The sequence below is a fragment of the Equus caballus genome, chromosome 13 (assembly GCF_041296265.1).
Source record: "Equus caballus isolate H_3958 breed thoroughbred chromosome 13, TB-T2T, whole genome shotgun sequence".
NCBI lineage: Eukaryota > Metazoa > Chordata > Mammalia > Perissodactyla > Equidae > Equus > Equus caballus.
In genome coordinates this window covers 13,112,457-13,136,126 of record NC_091696.1, presented here as the reverse complement: position 1 = coordinate 13,136,126, position 23,670 = coordinate 13,112,457, and the positions used below count along the sequence as shown (strand labels likewise).

Genomic DNA, 23,670 nt, shown 5'->3' with positions numbered 1-23,670 from the left:
GCCGGCACCGTCCCCCCAGTTCTGAACCGCTGGTGCTTCTTCTAGGGACTGGGGGCAGAGACGCTGTATCAAAGTGACCTACAAGGAACCCACGTTTTCAAGACCAGACAGAACTGTAACAGAACTCCAGCGCACAGGACAGAGAGCTGGCACCGGGGAGGGAAGCCGGACGGGGCCCCTGATCACATTACAGACGGTGTATGGGCCACAGGTCTCCCACCCACTGCTGCCAGGTGGGAGTCTGGTGCAGGTGGCCTGGCCCAGGTTGCCTCCCATGTAAGGCAGAGTCGGGGGGCCACTGACCCAGGCACCAATCCGCTCAGTGCTCGGAAGCCTGCACGGCCCTGCGGGAGGGAGACTTACCACTTACTTGGGCCCTGAGCATCTCGGTCTGGGACGTCAAGGCTGTCACCTCTTTGTCCCTCTTGTTCAGCTTGTCCTGCAGGCCTGGGAGAGACGGGAGAGACGACAGGCTGTCAACATTCCCGGGCCAACGTGTGGTCCAGGGGGCGAGGGGCGGCCCTCCCACAGAAGCCCTAAAGCGGGGCCCCACTTGGCCCCCAGGGTCCAATTTCTTCCTCACGCCAGCCCTCTGTCTGGTAACCCACCATGAGCAAGAGGCCCCAGCACTGTGTGGTCTTGGGCGAGTTAACCCCAGAGTCTCAGTTTCCTTGAGTGAAAAATGGGGATAATGATGGGGCCCATGTCCCCTGGTCACGCGAATTCAGTATCGGATGGTCTAAGGACAGTCATAAGAAAGATAATGCACGGAAAGTGCTACAAACACATTAACCTTCCGTAAGTTAATTTATAAATTTAACATAATACCAAGAAAAATACCAGCAAGACTTTCATTTTTGTGGAACTAGATAAGCTGATTCTAAAATCACTTGGAAAGATTAGCAAGAAGAGCCAAAAGGGTTTGGAAAAACTTCTTCAACCAGTTAAACATAGCCCTACCAGAGGACCCAGCAATTCCACTCCCAGGCACACACCCAAGAGAACTGAAAACAGGTCTCGACAAGGTCCCGCAGACCCCGTCTACAGCGGCACCACTCACAACAGCCAGCAGCTGGAAACAGCCCAGATGCCCACACTCAGGTGGACGGACAAACACAACGTGGCATGTGCACACGATGGAATGTCACTCAGCCGTAAACAGGAACGATGCACAGACACACGCCACAACACGGATGAAGCTTGACTACGTTACGCTAAGTGCAAGAAGCCAGACACAAAAGGCCACATCCTGTATGATGCCATTTGTATGAAATCCCCAGAAGAGGCAAATTGTAGAAACAGAGGGCAGATTGGGGGGGGGGGGAGGTCAGCGGCCAGGGGGAGGGGAGAATGGACAGTGCCTGGTAACAAGTATTGGGGTTTCCTTTTGTGGGAATGAAAATGTTTGTAACTAGACAGAGGTGGTGGGTGCACAACACTGTGAATGTAGTCAATGCTTCACTTTACAAACAAAATTTTCACTTTAAAACGGTTAATTTATGTTAATTTTGCCTTAATTAAAAGAAAATGGCCAAGAGAATGCTGAAAAAGCAGAGCAGGAAAGCTAGCCCTCCAGTAATTAAAATACAAACAAAGCCTGAACAATTAGAAGATCATGGGACCAGCCCTTGAACAGACAGAGAGGTTACAGGAATGGAATAGAAAGTCCAGAAATAGAGGCAATTAGATAAGAGAATTTAAAGATGGTGAGGTTGGAAATTCACATCAGTGGAGGGAACATGAGTTTCTCAAAAATGATGTTGGGACAAGTGGGTACTCTTTGGGAAGGAAATAAACATGGGTTCCTTACCTCACACCAGATAGAAGGATGAATTCTAGACGGATCCAAGATTTAAACACAGAAAATGAAACTTAAAAAGTACCAGAAGACACCATGGGATGCGTTTTAAAAATAACAAACCCAGACACCAAAAAAGAAAAGACTGATTTTTTGAAATCTGAATGGCAAACATCACCATAAGAAAAGTCAAAAGACAAACCACAAAAGGGGAAAAATGTTTGCAATGTCATATATAGAGAGTTTCTAGAAATCAACAAATTCTAATTTTTCCAAATTGAAAAAATGGACAATGGATGTGAATAGAAATGGGAATGGGGCTTCATTCACAGTAAGAGAAAGGCAAATGAAGTTACACCAGGTCACAGCTTTTACTGTTCAGACTGGCAAAGATCACAAGTTTGGTAAAGCATATTGTTGGTGAGGTTTATGGCTAAACACACTTTCAACCGCCTGGTGGGAGTGAAAACTGGTTGAGCCCAATGGAGGGCAAGTGATTTTCTGCGGCAGGGTGTATAACAGACAAGACTGGGGACAACCTGCTACCCATCAGCAGGGAGCTGGTGAAACACGTGATGGTCGCCCCACACAGTGGAATATTCTGCACCATGTAAAGGAACGCAGCGATGAGGCACAGTCTCCAAGACGCACGATTAAGGGAAGAGTAAGAGACGGAACAGCGGGCAGGTGTGGGCCCCTCTCTGGTGGCGCCTACGGCTCGGATGCGCAGGAACCGTCTCTAGGAAGGAGCCCAAGTCGGCTAACTTGTGCCTTTGGGGAGGAAAGCAGCGAGTGGGGGACCCTCTGCTGCACGTCCTTAGAACCAATTACAAGTTAACATTTACTTTAAAAATAAAGTTAAAGCCAAACAAACAAGAAGGTAGTTGGTGCAGTGGCCGGCCCTCCCCATGCACAGCTAGGCACTCCCACCAGCCGCAGCGGGACCGGCTCAAAGGCAGACCCCGCCTGCCCTCCCCGAGGGCCCGCGTCCCGGCCCGCCAGCGGCCACTCACCCTCCACAGTCTCCTTCATCCTCATCTTCTCCCCTGAGATGTCGTTCGACTCAATCATCTGAAAGAAGGAGCCCTGTCAGGGGCCGCTCGCCTCCCACCTGTGCCCAGCCCAGCAGCCGCCCGGCAGGGCACCCCAGCTCCGCCCAAGGTGACCTGCAGGGGGCACGGACATCCCCGGTCTGACCTCCCTGACAACAGAGGCCCCCCTCTGCTCCCTGGAGCCCCAAAGGCTGCTTGCACAGCTTCCTCGTGCATGCCCCCACCCCTTGCTCTGTTGAAAACATCTATAATATTAGACAGATGTCTCCTTCTCTGGGACGCCGAAGGCTTGTCCCTGGCATCCATTTCCATCATCATCCAGAGGCAAGACTCCCAGCCTTGGTTTCCCATCCATAGAACAAGTAAGGACCGCCATGGGGTGGCGTGCAGAGCACGCCCAGGGCCGGCTCCCGGAGGGCCGTCAACAAATGCCACTTACTTCCTCTGCAATGCTTCTTTCTAATTATAAACTCTTAAGCCAAAGAAGAAAAGGTCAATTAAGAAAAAAATCTGCATGACAAACATCGATGAGCTCCTCATTGCTTCTTGGCAGAAGTTTCCAGCCTCCGGACAGCTGGCTGTCCTCTGAGCCTGCCATTTGCTGGAGTCTAACACTGCAGATCAGGGCCACACAGAGCTGAGCAAGCAGTCACCTCCATAAATCTGCCCCTCATACTTCTGCTCATACATCCCAAGCCCCGTTTTAGTCTGTCAGTTGTAATTAATTAAGCCCCCTTGGTCTTTATTTATACATATTGCAGGGAAAATGAGGCAGACACTAGAAAAAAATTTTCTTTTAAATCTCCATACTTAATGCATGAGACCAAACATCTAGTTGTCCCTGGACTTAACCCTCTAAATCTGGGAGGCATGTGGGTCCAGATCGAGAGGCTCCATGTGTGTAGACATCAAGAGATGGGTCTTCCTGGGGTCACCTCCCACTCCTCAGCCTGAGGTCTGTGACTGAGGACAGGGCTGTCCTCAGGCCTCTGTCCCCCATGCTCTATGGAACCACGGCAGCCTCAAACCTCCCCCGCTAAGGGGTCCAGGTCTGGGGTCCCAGGCCCGACGAAGCCACTGCCCTGAGCAGCCAATCAGCCGTGTGCACACAGCTAACCTGGGGCTCCGCCTCATCCCCTGCCCGGGATCGCGGGGGGAGCACTCGCTCAAAAAGGCCGCGGCAGCGGGACCTCAAGGCGCCATGAGGGCAGATCTCCTTTTACAAAAAGGCGCCTGTACTGGCACTCCGAAAACCCACTGCTGGAGCGCGGAATCCCAGTTTAAACGTATGAGGGGAACCGGGGGCTCGAGAAACCCGGGGGCTTGTAAAAGGCAACGCGCATGCTGCCGGCTGTCCCTTTATCCGGGACTTGACTCTCGTCCTCGGCACCCTGCCAGCCCTCGGGCAGCAGGCCTGCACATGCCCTCTGCCACTGCTAGGTGAGAAACTCGGGGAAAGCTACTCGTCTTGGAGTCTTGGTTTGCTCATCTGTGAAATGGGGCCAATATGGACCTCTCGGGAGTTCAGGTGGGATAGGCCTGGCACAAAATCTCATGCCCAGAGCCACTCAAAAAGCTCTTCCTGGCCCCCTGGAGTGGACACGGCCCATGCCCCCCGGGGTCTCGCCTGCTCAGCGCACTCAGCTGGGACTTCCACATTTGGAGCAACACTGATACTGGTGGCAGCAGCCTCTCCAGGGCCACGCCCCTCCAGCCTTCCAACCCCACTCTGGGGACCCCCACACTCCGGGGAGGTGGCCGCTGGACTGCTGGTCAGTCCCATTAGGACTGGGGACCCAGAAAGTCTCATTAGAAATGTGGCCGCCTTTGGTTCCCCTAGGTCAGTGCTAGAGTTGGAGATGGGAGTCCCGGGAACAGGCAGGGTGCCGGGCGTCTTGAGAGGCCCAGGAGCCTGCACCGTAGGACATGTCTGGGCGAATCGGAGACTTAGGGACCAGAAGGAAGGCTGTTCTCTGTGCTGAGGTACACATCTCTCCAGGCCTGGTTTGGGGGGGACCCAGGCAGGTCAGCTCAGACTGCCTTGGGTCCCCGTGGTCACCAGGGCCAGCTGCCCTTCTGACGGAGGGATGAGGGTCTCCTCCTCTGAGCCAGGTGCCCTCTGACCTTGCAGGTGCATGCTTCTGGGGGCAAGGAGAAGGCCTCCCTGGGCTGGAAGAAAGTGGTCCATAAAGACTTGGGCCCTCCCCACCCGGGCCCTCACACCCAGGCAGCTGCTGCCTGTGGGCCCCACCACAGCCCGGTAGGAGGGGCGGCCGCCTACGTTGGTGTGCTGGGACGAGCACAGGGACTCCACAGCCTGGAGTCTGTTTTCGGCAACCAGAAGCTTCTCGCGCAGCCTCTCGGCCTCCTGCTTGCTCTGGGCCTCCGACCGCTGCAGCACCTCGTAGTCCAGCATCTTCTTCTCGGCCAGGGAGATCTGCTCCTTGAGGAACTCGATGGCCTGTGCCTGGCCCCGGTACTCCAGGTCTAGCTTCTCCAGCTCGTGCACCCGCAGCTCGGCGTCGCGGCGCTGATCCTGGGCCTCCTGCAGCTCCAGCCGGTGCTGGCTGGCCTGCACCTCCAGCTGGGCCTGCCAGTGCTGCCGCAGCCCGGCCAGCTCCTCCTGGGCCTCCTGCAGCTTCTGACGCAGGCCCTCCTTCTCCTTCACATGCATGGCGGTCTCGATGTCGTGCTTGGCCCGCAGGTTGCCTAGCTCCAGCTGGTGCTCCATCTTGATGCCCTCCATCACGGCCTTCAGCTCCCCGATCTCCTTCTGCTGGGCGCCTGGGCCGGAGTTCAGGGTGGCCTTGAGGTCCTCCAGGGACTTCTGGTGGTCCGAGGCCAGCGAGTCCAGCTTGGACTTCCAGTTGTCCATGAGCCCCATGTTCTCGCTGGTGGCCTGCTGGACCTTGGCCTTGAGGTCCACTACCTCCTGCGCATACTTCTCGTTGGCCGCCCGGAGCTTCTCCACCTCGGCCTGGTAGGCCCTCAGGGCCTTCTCGTACTTGTCCCGCAGCATGCCGCTCTCCCTCTGGTGCTCCTTGCTGGCCGACAGCAGCCGCTCGCGCAGCCGAAGCGTCTCGGCGGCCTCGGGGTGGTCAGGGGGTGGCGGGCCAGAGTGCAGGAGACAGTGCTGCAGCTCCTCGATCTCACCCCGCCGCAGGCTCAGTTCCTCCTCCAGCTGCAGCACTCGTGACTTCTCGGCCACTGTGGTCAGCTACGGGGGGAGAGGGAGACAGCGGTCAGTGGGCAGCTGGGGGGCAGGGGACACGGCAGGGGTGAGGGGGTCTCACCACTCAAGGGCCCAGCCTCAAGCGAGAAAGGTCATGGGAAGGGTGCTGGCTGCCTACCACGGCTCCCAGAGATGCCCCCAACCAGTGACCCAGGGACTCAGGGCGCCAACTGTCCACACTGCCCTGGGTGGCCTGGGACAATCGATGGCTAAAAGAAACCACCCATCTGAGCTTGTGGATTTCTGCAAGCTCATGTTATTTTTAAAGGGCAGAGCTGATGGAGGGAATTTCACGCTCTCCTGCTCTAGGAAAGTGTCCAGCTAACCCACAGAGGGGCTGTCCAGAGGGCATGGCCAAAGAGGGGTCCGGCTTAATGCCTAAAGCGGAAAAGAATTAATGCTCCCAGACCGCCCTTCTGATGGAAAACCCTGAGATCAGAGGCTCCATCCTCCCTCCGCTGATCATGTCAATGGTCACAGATTTGCAAACAACATACTCAAAAGTTGTAATCTTTTACAAGCTTAAAAATGTTGTTTCTGAAAGTGACCTTTAGTTCAATAGACCTGTTTTTGTTTTTTAATCAGGTTGGACCCCAGATCAAGAGGCCTCAGTGGGAAAGCCCCAGCCTGTCAACTGCGACTGGCTTGGTTTTTGTAAGCAGCCGCTGTGCACACGCGTGTGGACTGCAATGAGCACACATGGTCACTGGGCAACAGCCGGTGTGTGCAAAAGGACCCGTGTGTCTCCAGACGCCCACAGGCATGCACATGCTGGTTCATGTGCTGAGGCCGACCTGCAGAAACTGACAGGCGCGCCCCACGCCCACACGCCGTTCTCCCAGTCAGCACTCGCTGGCTGCTCAGCTCCGCTGCCAGGAGAAGCGCAGCGGGGCTGTCTGCTGGGTGGGGCTGGGCTGGCCAGCTGTTTGGATGTGTGCCGGCCCCAGGGCATGCATGGTGGGCGTGGAGGGGCCAGCTGGGCCTGGAGCCTGGACTCAGAGCCATACCCTGGGACTTGGGGAGACCTCACCCCCAAAGAGAGCTTTCCCTGGCCTAGGAACCGCTCCCCGACCCATCCTATCACAACACCAGACCCTGGAGCTGACAGTCCGCTGCCGTGGGGACACCCTCACACCCCGACTCACCCCTCCCCCAGCCCCAGGTCCCTCAGGCTGGCCCCTCCTACCACCATATTGAAGACCCCCTAGGCTACAGAGACCTGGCCCTGCAGTCCCCTGGCCTCCCGCCTTCCCCAGCCTGGGAGAGGGAGGTGTGGACAGGCTCCACGCCTGCCCACATAAGGGGCAGACATTCCCAAGAGGCCCCCGATTTCTGAGCATGACAAGGCCTTGTCACGGCAATGCATGGGGAGGGAGGACGGGAGGGTCTCCCAGGACGTCCCCAGCCAATGGGATCATGAGCTGGGGAGCAAGGTCCCAGAGGGCCAAGACCCCCGGCCTCCCAACGAGCATCACGTGGCTATGGAGCATAAGCATGTTCCTAAACCTCTACTTCCCTCCTAGAAGGGGCGCCAAAGGAAAAAATCAATGAGGACAGCAGCCGAAGACAGAAAATAATAAAACAGAGGAGCCGAGAGGGGGCGTCCGCGGGCAGGGGGCTGGCGGGCCGGAGGCGGGCGCGTTACCCTGTTGTCGGCTAATTCCCGGAGCAGCCGCTCGGCCTGCGCCTTCTCCAGTAGCAGGCTCTGCTCCAGCTCCCCAATGCGCGCGTGCTCCAGCTGCGTCTGGGTCTGGTCCACCCCGGGAGGGGGCGGGGGCAGGGGCGGGGGACAGGGGCACAGGAAGAGGAAGCGGAGAAAGAGAGAGAAAGAGAGAAAGGCGGCGTCATCTTCTGTGCACAAGACAGGAGAGCAGATCAAGGAGAGCAGGTCCTGGGGGAGAGAGGGGGTCTGCGGAGAGCTGCCCGCCCCTCCCTGTGTCCTGGCTGGGTCTGCTGAGGGCAGAGGAGGGCAGCAGCACCCTGCACAAGCCAGCTCTGAGGGGGTGCCAACAGACACCTGTTCACTTGTCACCCCCAGATGGCCCTTCCCCTTGCAGCTCCTGGGGCGTGGCCCCAGCCTACTGGTGGTCCCCATCAGGTGGCCCACAGGCTGTTCCTCATTTTAGGCACAGGATCCTGCACACGGGAGCCCCCCAGGGTGGATGAACGAGTAAATGACCCCAGGATTCCCGGCCCCCAGGCCCGTGCTGAAGGTGGATGAACCAACCTCATGGAAGGTTTGCAGCAATATACCCACACCCTCCTGTTCTCCCGGCCTGGCCTCCTCAGTGGAGGCCGGGCTGTGCCTCCCAGAGCCTGCCTGAGCCCAGCCCCATCATGCCCAGATCCTGGGCCCCGAGGAGGATGCCTGGTCTCCTGAAAGCACAAGAGCACTTTTGTTCCGGCTTCGCAACACCCGCTTCACAGGCTAACAAAGCCCCACATTCTCCGACTGGCATCCAGACTGGCATGTGGACCCAGAACAGATCTGCGAGGGCAGCAAGGGGCTGAAGGCTCGGGCTCCAGTGCACCTGGAGCAGCCTGGACACCAGGTTCATGGGGCGGAGAAGCCAGAGGGTCCCCCTCACCCTCCCGCTTGTCCTGCCATCATCTAGGAGAGCAGGTCAAAGCAACTGGTGTGGCCGTTCTGAAGCAGCCTGGCCGAGCAGCACAGCGCACACGTGTAGAAACAAGAACGCACACCCAGCACCAGCACGGGTACCACTTGCCCAGAAACACTCCTGCAATTCATCAAGAGCTGGAGATGTTTATGTCCTCTGGCCTGTGATCTTACTTCTGTGAATTTTCCTAAAGGAACAACTAAAAGCTTTTCTCTCTCAAGAGGGCAGCAGGCCGCAGGCTAACAAGCACCTTACTCAGTCTCTTCCAGAAAATCCTAGGCTGATGATGGTGCCTCAATCCTGGCCTCACAGGGGCCACGGCCCCACCCTCCTCTCCCTGACAGTGGGCACAGCAGCCCTGCCCGGGACCCACATTAGATGGAACATCACAGATACCGTATGGGTGGCCCCACGGGCAAGGAAAAGCCTCCAACTTCACAATTCCAAGGGCAACTTCATTTGGTGCCCCCAAAAGGACCCCTCCCCATCACCTTCAGAACTTCTAGCCTCCTGGTCCGTGGGCTGGGGTCTCCAGGGGCACAGGGGGCCCGGGAGAGTTGCTTCCAGCACCTGCTTCATTATGATACCGTCAACCACAGGAGCCGGGGCGGGGCAGGCTTAAAGGCTGGATGTTAGGTGGGGTGGACAATCCGGCCTTCCACGCTGCTCCAGGCACCCTGCCCCAGGCGTGAGGAGTGGGGGCCACCAGCGCCCTGCGTGTCAGTCTCAATGTTAATGTTCACAAAACTCCAGTCAAGGATCTCGGGGCCGCGTGAGGGTGGATGTCACTTTGTCCCATGCACTAACTTGGGACCCCATCCCCCACGTAAGGGGAGTAGTCTCAGCTGTCTGCCCATCTCGCAGGAGAGAGAGATGCCACTCCAGGGAGACACAGCCTCAGGTTCAGAGGCACGCGGCAACGTGGGGCAGCACGAGGCCTGGAGCTCAGACCCCTCGACTCCAGAACTGGGGCTTTTCCCCCGCAACCCAACTCCACGGAGTGGGGGCACAGATTCCCTGCAGTGACACGGAGCAGGGAAGGAGGCTCCTGAAGGGGGCTCCCTGTTCCCCGCCCCCACTCAAGTCCTGCAGCTCGGTCCAGCCTGGTCTGAGCCCCTGAGCTGCAGCCTCCTCCCCCACCTGGCGTCTACCTGGCTCCAACGCACAGAGCCACCGCCACGGGACACGCCCGGGTAACTGAGGGCTGGTTTTAATTAATTAATTGGGGAAGGGGTTTCCCCTCTGCACTAGGGGCTCCTGAAGCAGGCCAGTTCTCATCAAACAGTGGATGCCAAGTTCATAAAACTGGCTGGGTCCACTGCAGCAGGTAATTGCATTCCTATGCAAAGAGGAAGTTAACACTGAGGTGCTAATTAGTTCACAAAATAATAACACAAAACCCATGGCTCATTAAACAACAACAAACCCTCAAGTCTAAGGCAGCTACCGATGTCCCCACCCAGGTGGCAGCAGGCAACGCACACCTTGTCCTGAGGCAACGTGGCAACACCCATTCCAGAACCACAAATGTGACCCAGGACTCCCGCCCTGGAGGAGCACCTCACCAGGCTCCTGGCCGGCTCTGGCATCAGGGACATAAGGGTGGGCAAGATGGACAGGGTCCCCACCGCCAAGGGGCTCACACTCTGGGACATAAACGATAAATGAGTAGTGACGGTCATTTCAGACCGTGACTTGGGCAAGGACAGAGCACTGGGCAGAGGCAAGTGGCACGGAGGCAAAACCAAGGAGGCAGCAGGGGCCTCAGAGAAGCACCCCTGAAGGGGAGGTGTGAAGGAGCCAGAAGCCTGCCCGAGGCGGTGGGGGCCGGAGAGGTGGGGCCCCAGGCAGAGGGGGAGCAGAGAGGAGCCCCGTGCACCAGGGGCAGTGCTGTGCGGCCGGCGGGCCCCTGGGGCGCCTCCACGAAGCCAGCTCTATCTAGGGGGTGGCACGAGAGGTGTGAGCAGGGGAGGACAGCATCTGATTTATGTTTTTCAGAGACTCGGTCACATGATGTCTGTGGCTGACTTCAAAACAGCACTTGAGGGGGCCGCGGGTGGGGTGTCGCTGAAACGGGAGCGGCCGAGAGTTGACAATGCTTGAAGCTGGAGGATGGGCAAACGGGGGTTCATCACACCATCCTCTCCACTTGTGTGTAGGTTCAAACGTTTCCAACGTTAAAAATTAACAGGATCTTTTTAGCGGCAGTGTGGGGGGACCAGATAGGAAACAGACGGGCCAAGCAGAGGCTGTGCAGTTGTCCAAGGCGAGACGCCGTGGCCTGGCCCAGAGAGGTGGCCGTGCGGTGAAGAGAATCAGCGAGGCAAGGTCATGAGCATTTCTGATGGAGGGAGGAGCGAAACAGAAGATTCACGATGCATTTTAGCTGTGGGGCCTGAGCCACTCTGTGGGCTGTGGGGCCAATTCCTGAGATGCAAAAGATATGGGGGGCGGGGGGCGTGAGGCGGAGGCAGGAACAAACGGGGAGATCTGTTTTGGACATGTTCCACGTGGGAAGCTCGACTGGGTTGAACAGTGTCCCCCAAATTTGATATCCACCTGGAACCTCAGAATGAGACCTTGCTTGGAATAGGATCGTCGCACATGTCGTTGATTAACAGGAAGTTGTGCTGGATTAAGGCGGGCCCAAAATCCAATGAGGGGTGTGCATATAAGAAGGCCATGTGGAGGGGACAGAGGGACACACAGGGAAGAAGGCCACGCGCCCACGCGGGCAGGAATGCCAAGGGCTGCCAGAATCTTACCAGAGCTGGGAGAGAGGCATGGAACACTCTCCCTGGAGCCTCCCAGGGGAACTGGCCCTGCCCACATCTTGATTCCAGACTTCTGCCTCCAGAACTGGGAGAGAATGAATCTGTGTTGTTTTAAGCCACCGAGTGGTGATAACTTGTTCCTGCAGCCCCAGGAAACTGGTCCAGGTGCCTGGCACTTCCCCACCCTGGTGGAGATGCCCAGGAGCCATGCCAGTTCGGAGGCTGAGGGGAGACTCAGGCAATCGTGGGCTTATAAGCTCTCAGGGGGAGTGCCGACGGAGAGGCCCTCAGACAGGCCAGCATTCAGAGGTCAGGAGGAGGCTGCGAGGCTGGAACGGGGTACCTCGTGTGGTGGGGGGTGAGGCAGCAGGAGGGCAAGCTGGGGTGATACAGCTGGAGGGGGACCAGGAGCTCAAGGAGGCGTTCTGGGTTAAGTTTTTGACTTTTAAGATGGGTGGGGATTAACAAGACTTTGGGTCAATTTTCCTTCTGGTTGTCATGAACATGGTCACAATAAAAACAAGAACAGGACTCTATTGTCCTTTGACTGAATCAGCTGTCTGTCACTGTCTGTCCCACCCCGCCGCCTCTCCAAGCCAGGGCTGACTGGATCTGGGGTAGAGACCTGATCCAAACCCAGCCAGCCCATTGGCTAGCCTGGGACCAATCGAATTCTCTCAAGAGGAGGCTGGTAGATGGTGGGTGCTGGAGCCTGGGTGTGGCCGAAGGGTGAGAGGGAGTACATGTGCCCAGAGACCTGGAGACACAGTTAGAGGGAGAGGCAGGCAGAGAGACAGAGGTGGAGCCTGACCAGGGGTCAGGAGAAGAGGGAGGCCCCTGAGCCGGGGAGAGAACAGGCTTGGCTCCTGATGCTGTTCCTCGCTCTGGTTCCCCAAACTGCCTGTGAGATTCCCCCGCAGCCTTTCAGTCAACCCCTGTTGACTGGAGTTAGCAGGAGGGGTCTCTGTTCCTTGCAACCACAGGCGCTTTTCCCAGAAGCCCACCCCAACCCCTGCAAGAGGGCAGCCACCCAGCAGAAAGGCTAGCCAGACGTACCAGACGACCTGCCCCCTCGGCCCAGAGGGAGACACGTTAGAACACCTGACACTGGGCCGGGGCTCCCACACTGCGCTGCGCCCCGCCCGACATCCATCCTTTCAGCTCAGGCAGCGAAACCTGCTCAAGGAGGGCAGCTGGCAGTGACCCTGCGCAGACGCACACATCCCTCCCACAGCCGGGGTCGTCCAGGGACAAGACAACCACACGCAGGCTTGTGCTGGGTGCTAGAGTCACAGGGCTCTTAGCGTGGCTCTTCCACAAAATCAGAAACGGAAATTTCCCGTTTGAGCTCAGAAATCATCTAGGGCGGTGAGCCCGGAAGTGTGGTGTCTGGACCGGCATCACCGGGAACTGTTAGAAATGCAAATTCTCGGTCCCACTAAGACCGACCCAGCGGCCACTCTGAGGCCGGGCCCAGCATCTCGCGTCTGAACGAGGCCTCCAGCGGAAGAATCCTCAGGTTTGGGATCACCGATCTAGCTCAGCCTCTTCATCCGACAGCTGAGCCAACAGTCCGGGAAGGGAAGAGGCTGCCCACGGCCTGCTAAGGCCAGGACCCGAGCACGGAGAGCGTCCGAACTCACTCCCCTGCCCCCCTGACGGCTCCCAGGGAGCAGGGGGCGTCCTGCCCACCCGACGGTGGCCTAGTGAGCCCTGCGGTCTCTGGTGTGGTGGGCAAAGCTGGGGGGGACTAGATCTTTACTAACCGATATGCACATTCCCCACCCCTCAGCTCAGAAAGGGGGGTTGGACAGGAGAGTGAGCCCAGACCGCCTGTCCAGGTGTCATCTCTGAGGAGGGGCTATAACCAGCCGTCCTTGTGGGCTGAGCTCAGGAGTCGCGAGTTCAGGGTCCTGGTCCCGTGGCTGCTGCCTTGTCCCATGACTGGTTGAGTCTCTCTGTCTTTCTGAACTTGTTTTCCTATCTTTAAGTTCTGTGACTCAACAAGCTACTTCCAGCCAAAATTTTACCGGGAATCCAAGAATCCAAGGGACCCTTTAGGGCTACTGCCCAACAAAGAAGGGACAAGGGAGTCCAGCCACTGTGTCCTCAGGCCCAGCCCTGTGGATACCCTGGGTCCACCCCATCTCTCGCTGGGTCCATCCCAGGCAGCTGCTGACAAAGGAAGCACGGCCCCTCTGGGGCTCCTGGAGCTGAGCCTTTCCCACCTTGGTCACCCAAGTCATCATGACCTGCCCCACCCCCAGCATTCTCCCAGGGGATGACCTCTGACCCTTCCGCATTTCACCCTCACAATCCCCCCAGCCCTCCCAGGGGGCCCAGAGTTGCTGCCTGGACCTCACGGCCATTTGCCACATCAAGGGCTGAGCCCAGGTGCAGGGGCAGGTTACCTCCAGGTCGCCCTTGGTGATGGACTCCTCCTCCACACGGAACTGCAGGTCCTCCACCTTCCTGCAGGGGGAGACGGGGCTGAGCGGCTGCACCCAGAGCCGCGGGCTTCACCAAGTCAGACGGCAGAGAGGGGAGGCCACAGGCGGCCGGAGGCCACGCTCAGACCAGCAGGGGCCAGGCCCAGAGGCCCATGGCTGATGGGGGCAGACCCTGCTGGAAACCTGCAGGCCTCCCAACTTCCCGGCCTGTGCACTCCGCAGAGACCACTGCCTTCTCTAAACGGGGGGAGTTTAATGCAACGTCCTTCCTCCCTAGGTGGGTTGTGGGGATAAGGGACAGGATGGACTGCAAACGGAAGCACAGCGATGCTGGTAACAGCTGTTTTCGTCGCTGCAGGGAACAGACCCTGCCACATGGAACAGTCTGTGGGGGAGGGTGTGAGCTTCTTTCCCCGCTGACCCTGCTCTCATCCACCGGCCTCAAAATCGGGGGTCAGAGTCCCAGTGCCTACTGCTTGGGCTGCTCCCTGACAGGGAGGGCCCCCAATGCCTGCGCAGGGAGGTGAGGAGACTAAGGCCCAGAAATGGCAAGTGACCTACCCAAGGTCTCTCAGCAAGTCCAGGGCAACACTGGGACTTGCACCCGGCCCTCCCTGAACACAACTCCCACGATGTCTTAAAAATCTGTTTTTGTTTGTCGGCATCAGGCACGTTGCCATGGGAACCAGATGAGCATCTCCAGCAGATATAAATAAGCCTCCTCTCCCGAGTCAGACGTAACAACAGCCTCTGGAGCACGTGCCTCGGCCAAAAGCCCAGGACAGGCCCATGGGTGGGGGGCCGAGGACGGGGCTGCCTACTGCGCAGGGGCGGGAGGGAGCGCAGGAATCTGTGTATCGGCTGGAAGACAGAGGCTCCTGGGCCAAGGGAAACCCTGTCCCCGGTCAGCTCTGGGTCCCACCAGGTGACCCAGGACCAAGTCACACCAGGGTCCCCACTCGCCACTGTGGCAGGGCAGAAAGAACCAGCAGCACCATTAACAGGCTGGTGGCCTCTGGCAAGTCCCTTCCCATTCTGACCCTCAGTGTTCTCCTCCGTGACATGAGGACAGTCCCTGCCTCCCGGGCCGAGTATGATGCAGAGACGACACAGCGCGGGGCTGACACCCAGACACGGGTGCTTCCAGTGGCCTCTGCTGCTGCTTCTTTGAGCCTCGGTTTCCTGACATGTGAAATGGGAATGCAGCTTCAGGCCAGGAGCCATGAGCTCCAGGCATGGACCTGGCACAGGGGCGCTCTGGGCACGTGAGTGGCCCCCGGGTGGCAGACAGTCTGCCTGTCTCCCCAGGGTGCCTGCGTGAGAGGGCTCCCGCCCCAGCAGGCATCCTCCTCACAATCTGCTTTAGGAGCTCGGTGGCCAGAGCAGAGCCCCCAGGCAGGAAGGCAGGCAGCGAGCGCACACGGGGTCTCCCGCGTGCTCAGCACTTAGTGGGGGCTTTATCCCCCCAGCAGCCTGCGAGGTGGGGACCATCACCCCCATTACAGAAGAGAAGACTGAGGCCCGTGGAGCACACAGCCCTAGTCTGGGGGACGTGGCCAGCACGTGGTACGGGCAGGGTTTGCAGCGGGCCTGCTGGTCCTGAGACTGTGCCATTCCCAGTCCCCTGAAGGAGGCTCGGGGAGCACGTCCTCCAGGCAGGCGGGCCAGCACATACCTCCTCTCCTCCTCCAGCTGGTTGGACAGGTCCACCTTCTCCTTCCGCACGCTCTCCACCAGCAGCCGGGCCCGCTGCAGCTTCTCCTCTGCTTCTGCAACATACTGGGCCCCGCGCAAGGGCCAGGACGGGTCAGCCTCTTCCCAGGGACCAGGCCTGGGGGGCAGGGGGGAGAAGCATGGGTGGTACCAGGGGCCGGGCCTAGAACTCCAGCCACCCCTATTCCCCTGCCAGACCTAGTTGGGCAAGGACCGAGGGCCTCGAGATGAGGGGAAGGCCCAGCTGAGCACCTGGTAGCGGCCGGCTCACCCAGCGCGATTCTCAGGTCCACCCGCCTCCAATACCTAGTACCCCAATATCTGTCACCTCCCTCAAGCCCTAAGGGCTTAAGGCCCATTGTCTTGTGAAGGCCCCTGTCACAGCACACACGTGAGCTTGGATTAATTCCAGCACCCAAGGGAGGCGTGAGCCTGACCTCAAATGGGGACAATGGCTCCAGAGGGTGCTCTCCCGTGGGAGACAAACATCAAGGAGAAGAACAGACACAGGACCGCAGCCGCCTCAAGAGCAGGCGTGAGGGTCACTTCCCTGACCCCCAGCCCGTGGATCTGCTGGGAGCACCCTCTGCAATGTGGACAGCTGTCTACAAAAACGTGGACACGAGCGTTACTTAGAAAAAGTGAGAAACTGGAAGCAACCGAGACACCAGCACAGGACTGGCCATACCAGGAAGGACACAGCCGTGACAGACAGCGACACAGCCATTGAGCCGGGGAAGAATTTCCCGTGACTGAGACAATGCTTGCCCAACGGGAAGAACAAGTGAGACACAAGCTCAGAGCCAGGTCCTGAGGGCACGGGCACCCGTCCGTCAGGAGGAAATTCACCAGGCAGAGGGCTCTCTCTGGCAAGGACGGGGAGGGGCCTGGTAATGCCCATCTTCCTATTCCTCTGACACCCCAAGGTCTCCACTCTGAGTGTGAGCGACATAAGGCTGGCCCAGGAGGCCGCCAGGGCCTCCTGGTGCCCCCACTGCCCGCCTGCCACCCACCTGCTCGTGCTGTGCCTTGAGCAGGGCGATCTCCTTCTCCACCTCGCAGATGTGGCTCGTGGCCTTGGCCACCTCGGCCCGCTCCAGGTCCCGCTCGGCCAGCAGCTGCTCGATGTGCTGCTGCTTCTCCTTCAGCGCCTCTTGCAGGGCCGTCGTGCCTGAGATCTTGCGGGCGTAGCGCGAGGAGGTCTCCGTGAGCTGCAGAAGGCGCAGGTGCAGGCAGGCCTCAGGGAGCTGGAGTGCCATCCAGATGACCCGCAGCCACCCAGCAAGGGGCCCGAGTGCCTGACTCCCAGTCCCGCCCCACCCCTGCCAGTGCCCCACACTCGGCCTACTCACACGGGGGGCCTGTGATGCTTGAGATTCAGGGACCCCCGTACCAGGAGGGTCACAGTGCCTGGGGCCCTGCCTCATGGTGGGCGCCCTCACCTAGGCCACCTTCTCCAGGAGGAGCCCCCCATTCCAGGTTGAGCTGCATGGAAGGGCACCCAGAAGGGCAGGCTCCTCTCCTTCCCTCACCCAGGCAGCTCTGGCACCCCCTCTGAACCCCCTGCCCAGCACCTGGATGACCCTCCTTAATTCCCAGGGAAGGGCTTAGGCTACTAACAAATCAGTAATATAAAAATAACAATTAATGTAAATGGATCAATTTTCCCTATTAAAAGTATGTGCTTTATCTTTGCTCAAAAACTCCCAAACTGAGGGATGCGTGGAGCCACAGCAAGTCAGGGGCAGACGGGGACACCTGGATCCCTCTGTCCTGACCCACCACCTCACACCAGGGTACCCTCTCCAGCCCCACCCTCACCAGTCCGCTGCGGCTGGGCCGGCCCCCGACGGAGGAGGCCACGGAGCTGACGGAGCTGATGGAGGAGCTGCTGGGGCTGTGGGTCAGCGCTGAGACGCCCATGGCCATGCGCTTGGTCTTCTTGGCCTTGGCTGGGCTGGTGGATGGGAAGCCGATGCGGATCACCTTATGGATGGGCGCGAAGAGACCAAACTTGGGTGGGCACTGGAAGTATCTGGGGAGACAGGAGTGACCCACACTGCTGTCACGGCCCCACAGCCCGGAGCCTCGCCACCTCCACCACTGCTTCAGGGCCCAGCCGAGAGAGGCTCCTCCGTGGGGGCCCACACCCTCACCCCAAGACCAACAGATGGTACCCCCAGAAAGGGAACAGAGGTGAGCAAGGCCTGAGAGTCTCTGCAGCTGTGAGCAGCCATGGGGCATATTTTGGGGGAGGATTAACAATTACTGAGCACCCCGTCTGTGCCAGTCCCTTTACACAAGGGCTTGTTTCAATCCCCCAACCACCCTGCTGTTATCTACATTTCAGATGAGGGAATTTAGGCTTAGAGAGGTTAAGTAACTTGCTCACAGTCACACAGCTAGTTAAATGGAAAAGATGGGACTGGACACCTCTGTCTGCTGGGCTCCAAAGCCCACAATGCTTGGCTCCCACACACCATTCAGAGATCCCCAGCCATATCTGCAGCCCCACCTTCATGGCTGCCCCCGGACAACCCTCAGACCCAGGGAATCCCACTGGCTCTCTGCCTATGGAGCTCCTGGCATGGAGAAGCAAGCCTGCAGGAGACACCTTGGGGTGGGGCCGGGACCGCTGCCCAACCCGCCCCATGAATTCAGAAAGGAAGAGCGAGTTAAGAAACATCCATCTTGAAAACAGGAAGGCAAAGTGCTGTCATGGCAACACCAGATTCTCTGCTCTCAAAACCTCTGGTCCGGCTCCCACCCGGGACCAGGGGAGCCAGTCCTGTCCAGTTTTCGACTCACGCTGAAACTGCCGCCCTGTGCCGCCTCTTCCCACATTCAGGTCTTTGCTTGGTCTGTCCCCCTGCCTAGCACACCTTCCTCAAGCCGCTTCCAGAAGCAAACCCCACCTTCCCTCAAGGCATGGCTCAAGCCTGGCTCTCCCTTGGGCGGTCAGGCCTGCACCGAAGTGACCACTCCTTCTCAGAGCTGTCACAGCCTCATCCGGGCCGCATGGGCCACCTCGCCTCAGCCCCACACCCGACACTGCTCGCCCATCGCGTCACCCCGTTCCCAACAAGCCCAGACACAGCCTTAGACCCGTCAACAGCATTCGTGGCAGCCAAGTCCCTTTAATCAGAGACGGCGTGAAACCTGGAACCCAGTCGCGCCCCCGCCCTTGGCTGCAGAGAACCGGACACTGTCTGATCATTTCCTGTATCACCCAGGGGAACCCCCGGAAGCCAGGGACCACGGCCTCTCCTTTTCTAGTGCTCCCACCCCCTTAGCCATGCGTGGCACAAGGAAGGGAACCCGTGACTCTCTGTGTGACCTTGAGTGGTGACCTCTCTGGCCTCCGTACTCCCGTCTGTAAAATGGGGATGATATTTTCACCGCCTGCCATGACAGAGGGAGCAGGCAGCATCTATATCGTGGCGTCTGGCACAGCCACCCAGATGCACCACGCTGGTTTCCTCAATGCCCTGTCCCCGTCCCCTGCCCAGCCCAGATGAGCAGGAGCCCCCCACACTCCCGGGGGAAGCCCACCATACCTGGTGCCCGCCACCGCCCCATCGTTCTTCCCAAGGGGCTCGTCCAGCTCCACGCCACACCACTCGCCCTTGGCAAAGTCTGTCTCCCCCACGTACCGCACCACACCAGTCTTCGTCCCGCCAACCTGTGGGCACACGGAGAGACTCAGGTCCAGAGGTTAAGTGGGAACAGGCAGAGATGGCACAGGCACCCTGGCTCACGCCATCCCTCCCTTCTAGTGTGCAGGGGTGGGTGGGGGACCCAGTGGTGAGAAGGGGGAGAAGCCCAAGGACAGCTGGGAGGGACACAGGTGTAACCAGCACATCCCAGGGCTGTCCCATGCAAGAGCTTTGGAGACAGAGAGACAGACCCCCATTCAAACCCTGCCACTTACAAGCTGTGTGAGCTTGGGCAAGTGACCTAACCTCTCTCAGCTTCAGCATCTTCAACTGTAAAAAGAGTATTTGTGGGGAGTAAGTACTTTATGTACAGTGTCTGGCACATACTTGAGTCTCAATAAATGTTATCCTTAAAAACGACTGGAATGGTGGTTGCCAGGGGCTGGCGGGGGAGGGGGAAGTGGGGAGCTGTTGTTTAATGGGAATAGTTTCAGTTTTGCAAGATAAAAAAAGATCTTCAGGGGCCAGGCCAGTGGCATAGTGGTTAAGTTTGCATGCTCTGCTTTGTCGGCCCAGAGTTTGTGGGTTCAGATCCCAGGCATGGACCTATGCACCACTCGACGTCGTGCTGTGGTGGCATCCCACATACAAAATAGAAGAAGATCAGCACAGATGTTAGCTCAGTGACTATCTTCCTCAAGGAAAAAGAGGAGGATTGGCAACAGATGTTACCTCAGGGCCAATCTTCCTCACCAAAAGAAAAACAAAAAAGATCTGTAGATCTGTTGCACAACAATGTGAATGTACTTACACTACTGAATTGTACGCTCAGAAATAGATAAGGTAAAGTTTATGTTACGTGTATACAGTAAACTCACAATAAAAAAAACTCACAGGACAGGCCAATAAGTGTGACTGTAACTGTAAAAATAGTGTAGAATTTTTAAATCAGTTATATGCACACATAGATGAGAGAGTCAAATACTTCAAAAACCTTAGAAAGGCCTAGAAGTTTCTCCACCTCTCCCCAGAAGCAAACTTTGAAATATTTTAAGCTGAATTTTTTGGTACTTACCCCCATATTTCTAAATGACATGCTTACATTGCTAATTCTTGATTTTTCAATTTTGGGAGACACCCGCCAACCTCCCATCAAGGAAGCGGAGCAGTGAGCTCCCCGGGTCACGACCGTCTGACGCACCCCTCCCGCTTCCCGCCCTTTCCACACAGCGACGTGCGCGCTTTGCGCAGACTCCGGGTTTCCACACTGTGACAGAGTAACACCACTCACAGACGAGCAGGGGGCATGGCAGTTAGTTTGTTTCTGGCACAAACTTTTCGCTGCAGATAATAACTGGCTCTTAGGATTGTCGGTTTGCCTGGTTTTTATCATCGCTAATTCAACTCCAAACTCTTATTTCAATGGTCTAGACCTCCTGCCAGGACGCTCCAGGTTCTCTCTGGAGAAGACTCTCTGGGAGCCACGGGCCCTCTGCTGCCAGCCCTGGCGCTGGGCTCCGCCACCACCGCCTGGGGGTCCCCTCGCCTCTCTCCCCGCTGGGTCCTGCTTCCAGCATCCTCCATCTTCCTTTTCTCTTGGTTTACTCATTTATTTCAGTAGAGCATGTCCTCTCAGGCCTTTCTAAGAAAAAGCGCATGAAGCAGTAACATATTTGAACCTTTGCATGTCTGAAAACATTTTTATTCTATCCTCACTTTTTTTAAATGAAGTAAAATTCACGTAACATAAAATTCACCATTTTAAAGTGTACAATTCAGCGGCTTTTGGTACATTCACAACCATCACCACCAATTCCAGAACATTTTCATCACCCCAAAAAGAAACCCCCACCCAACAGCAGTATTGCCCGTTCCCATCCCCCCAGCTGCTGGCAACCACTGATCCACTTTCTGTCTCCACAGATTGGCTTATTCTGGACGTTTCCTATAAAGGGAATCACACAACATGTGGCCTTTTGTGTCTGCTTTCTTTCATTTAGCACGTTTGCAAGGTCCACCCATGTTTATGGTGTCAGTACATTGTTCCTTTTTACGGCCAAGTAATACTCCATCACAGGATCATACCACGTTATTTATCCCTCCATCCGCTGATGGACACCGGGGTCGCTTCCACTCTGCGGTTACCGGGAGTCGGGTTGCTGTGAACACTGACGTACAAGCTGAGAAGGTGTGCTTTCCAGGCTCTGGCTCCTTCGCTCCAGAACAACAGTTGGGCTGGGTCTCCCAAGGTTCCCTCTTGTGTCCTAAGCGTCCAGCGCTGCTGAGAGGTTTGAAGCCGTTCCGAGTCCCATCCTTCCTGGAAGCCCGTAGGGCCTTCTCCTCACCCCGGGGGGCTTCACAGTGGGAGGCGCTGGTGTGGCCTCTCCCCATCCTTCTCCTCGGTTCCATGGACCCTTTCAACTCAGCAGCCCTTGTTGATCCTGGGGAACTTTCCTGAATTTACCTATCTTGATCACCTATTACTCCTTTCCCTGTTCTTCCTGCAACCAGTATCATTTGAAGTGGGATGTACAGGACAGGTTCTCTGACAGTTTCATTTTTCTCTCCTGTTTGCCATCTGTCTTCTGGCTCCAGTTTCTGGGCGAGTGCCTTAAATTTACCTCCTAATACTTCAGCGGAGTTTCTTACATCTGTAACCAGATCTGTCACTTCTTTTTGGTTCACTGAATATTCACATTCACAGAGTCCGCAGCATTCTCTTCCTGTTGCAGGCCTGCGTTGCCTTCTCTTATTTCTCCGGGGACTGTCCATGTCCCCAGAGAAGCTTCCAGTGCCCCCCCCACCACCTCAGAGCTCACAGGCCTGGCGGTCGGAGGCCCAGGAGCTGAGCGCGGGAGAAGCTGTGGGGAAAGGGGCTCGGCCCAGGGGAGAGAAACGTTCATGTATCCTCCTTTTCCAGTCCAGCCTGCCTGGGAGGCCCTCTTCCAGACTCTGAGCCTCTCAGGAGACTCAGCGTCTACCCCCAGCCCCTGCTGGAGAGGCAGCCACTGAGCAGAGGGCAGCAGGGTGGGATGGGGAGTCTGAAGACTCTTCAACCGGTTCTCCTGCTTCTGGTGCCGACATCGGCCCCATTTCCAGAGGCCACCACGTGGCAGATTCCCGAGCCGCTGGGGCTCCTGGAGACACCAATGGCTTCTCTGCTCCCCGCCACCTGTGGCCTCGGCTGCCCCGGACTCCCAGTGTTAGTGCGGCTGTCTCCTCTCCTGCTCTCCATCCTTGAGGGTTCAATACCTTTTTTAAAAAAATCCCTTCACTGTCGTTCTAGTGCAGGTGCAGGAGAGGATGAAAGTGAATCTATTTGTGTGTCCCGTTATCTGAACCTAAACAGGACTTCCTAAGCACTGCCTTCTCTGACGCCCCTAGGGACGCCTCAGGTGCGCCCGAAAGGGACCAGCTCCCAAATTAAACTCGCCCCACTCCCACCATGTCTCAAGACCGACTACGTGCCAGGCACATTGAAGACAGGAATTCTAAACCTCACAATGCTGATGTGGGCAGCGTTACCCTGTTCCCGGATAAAGAGACTGAGGTTCAGAGTGGTCAGCAAGTGGAAGTGCCCAGTGGGCCTCACTCTGCTGCCTCCTCAATCCCAGCGGGGCTCACGCACAGGCCCTTCACCAGCCCCAGGGAGGTGCTGCCTCACCCTCAGTCCTCACCTGCTTCCGGAACCAAATCGCCCCGACCCTCCTTCCTCCCTCAGCCGACAGAGGCAGGCGTGTAGCCTCCCAGAGACGGGAGCGAAGCAGAAACAGCGGGAAGGTTTCCAGAGCGGAGGGGTCCAGCGCCTGACGCCCGCCCAGGTCAGCACAGCCTGGGGACACCCAGCTCCCCGAGGCCCCACAGTCCACCGCAGCTCCCACACCGGGACCCCGCCCCACAGTGAGGAGGACGGCCCCTCTCTATTTTTATTATATTTTAATCATTTTTTACTTTAAAAAAATTAATACTTTATTTTTTAGAGCAGTTTTAGGTTTACAGAAAATCTGAGTGAAACAGAGTTCCCACATACTCCCTCACCTCCGCCCCTCTCATTAACACCGCTCGTGGGCGTGGAGCATTCGTTCCAATGAGGGCCCAACACCGATACGTTATTACTAATAAAGCCCACTGTTGACAGTGCGGTCCCCTCCCTCATACATTTGGCAAATGGATAATAACATGTGTCCACCATCACAGGACATCGTACGGGACAGTTTCACTGCCCCAAACCCCCTGTGCCCTGCCTTTTCGTGCCCCCCCCCCACAACCCGTCAACCACTGGTCTTGTCACCGCCCCTGTGGTTTCGCCTGTTCCAAAATGTCAACAGCTGGGATTGCACGGCATGCAGCCTTTCCGGATTGCCCTGGCTCTTA

At 57.5% G+C, this 23,670-nt stretch overlaps 1 protein-coding gene across 3 annotated transcripts in view; it reads right to left on the bottom strand.

Moving 5' to 3' along the window:
- Positions 1–23,670, bottom strand: part of CLIP2 (CAP-Gly domain containing linker protein 2) — a 77,966-nt gene that overhangs the window by 10,046 nt on the left and 44,250 nt on the right. For 2 of the 3 annotated variants that reach the window (XM_023655484.2, XM_070230844.1), the window contains exons 5-13: positions 19,198–19,322; positions 17,462–17,675; positions 16,654–16,851; positions 15,603–15,706; positions 13,889–13,949; positions 7,728–7,832; positions 5,132–6,067; positions 2,812–2,869; positions 364–447 (exon numbers count right to left, since the gene is read on the bottom strand). In XM_023655484.2, coding sequence (XP_023511252.1) covers positions 364–447; positions 2,812–2,869; positions 5,132–6,067; positions 7,728–7,832; positions 13,889–13,949; positions 15,603–15,706; positions 16,654–16,851; positions 17,462–17,675; positions 19,198–19,322 — 1,885 coding nt within the window. The remainder of the gene's footprint in view (positions 1–363; positions 448–2,811; positions 2,870–5,131; positions 6,068–7,727; positions 7,833–13,888; positions 13,950–15,602; positions 15,707–16,653; positions 16,852–17,461; positions 17,676–19,197; positions 19,323–23,670) is intronic. The other variant, XM_023655486.2, reaches the window with a different exon arrangement.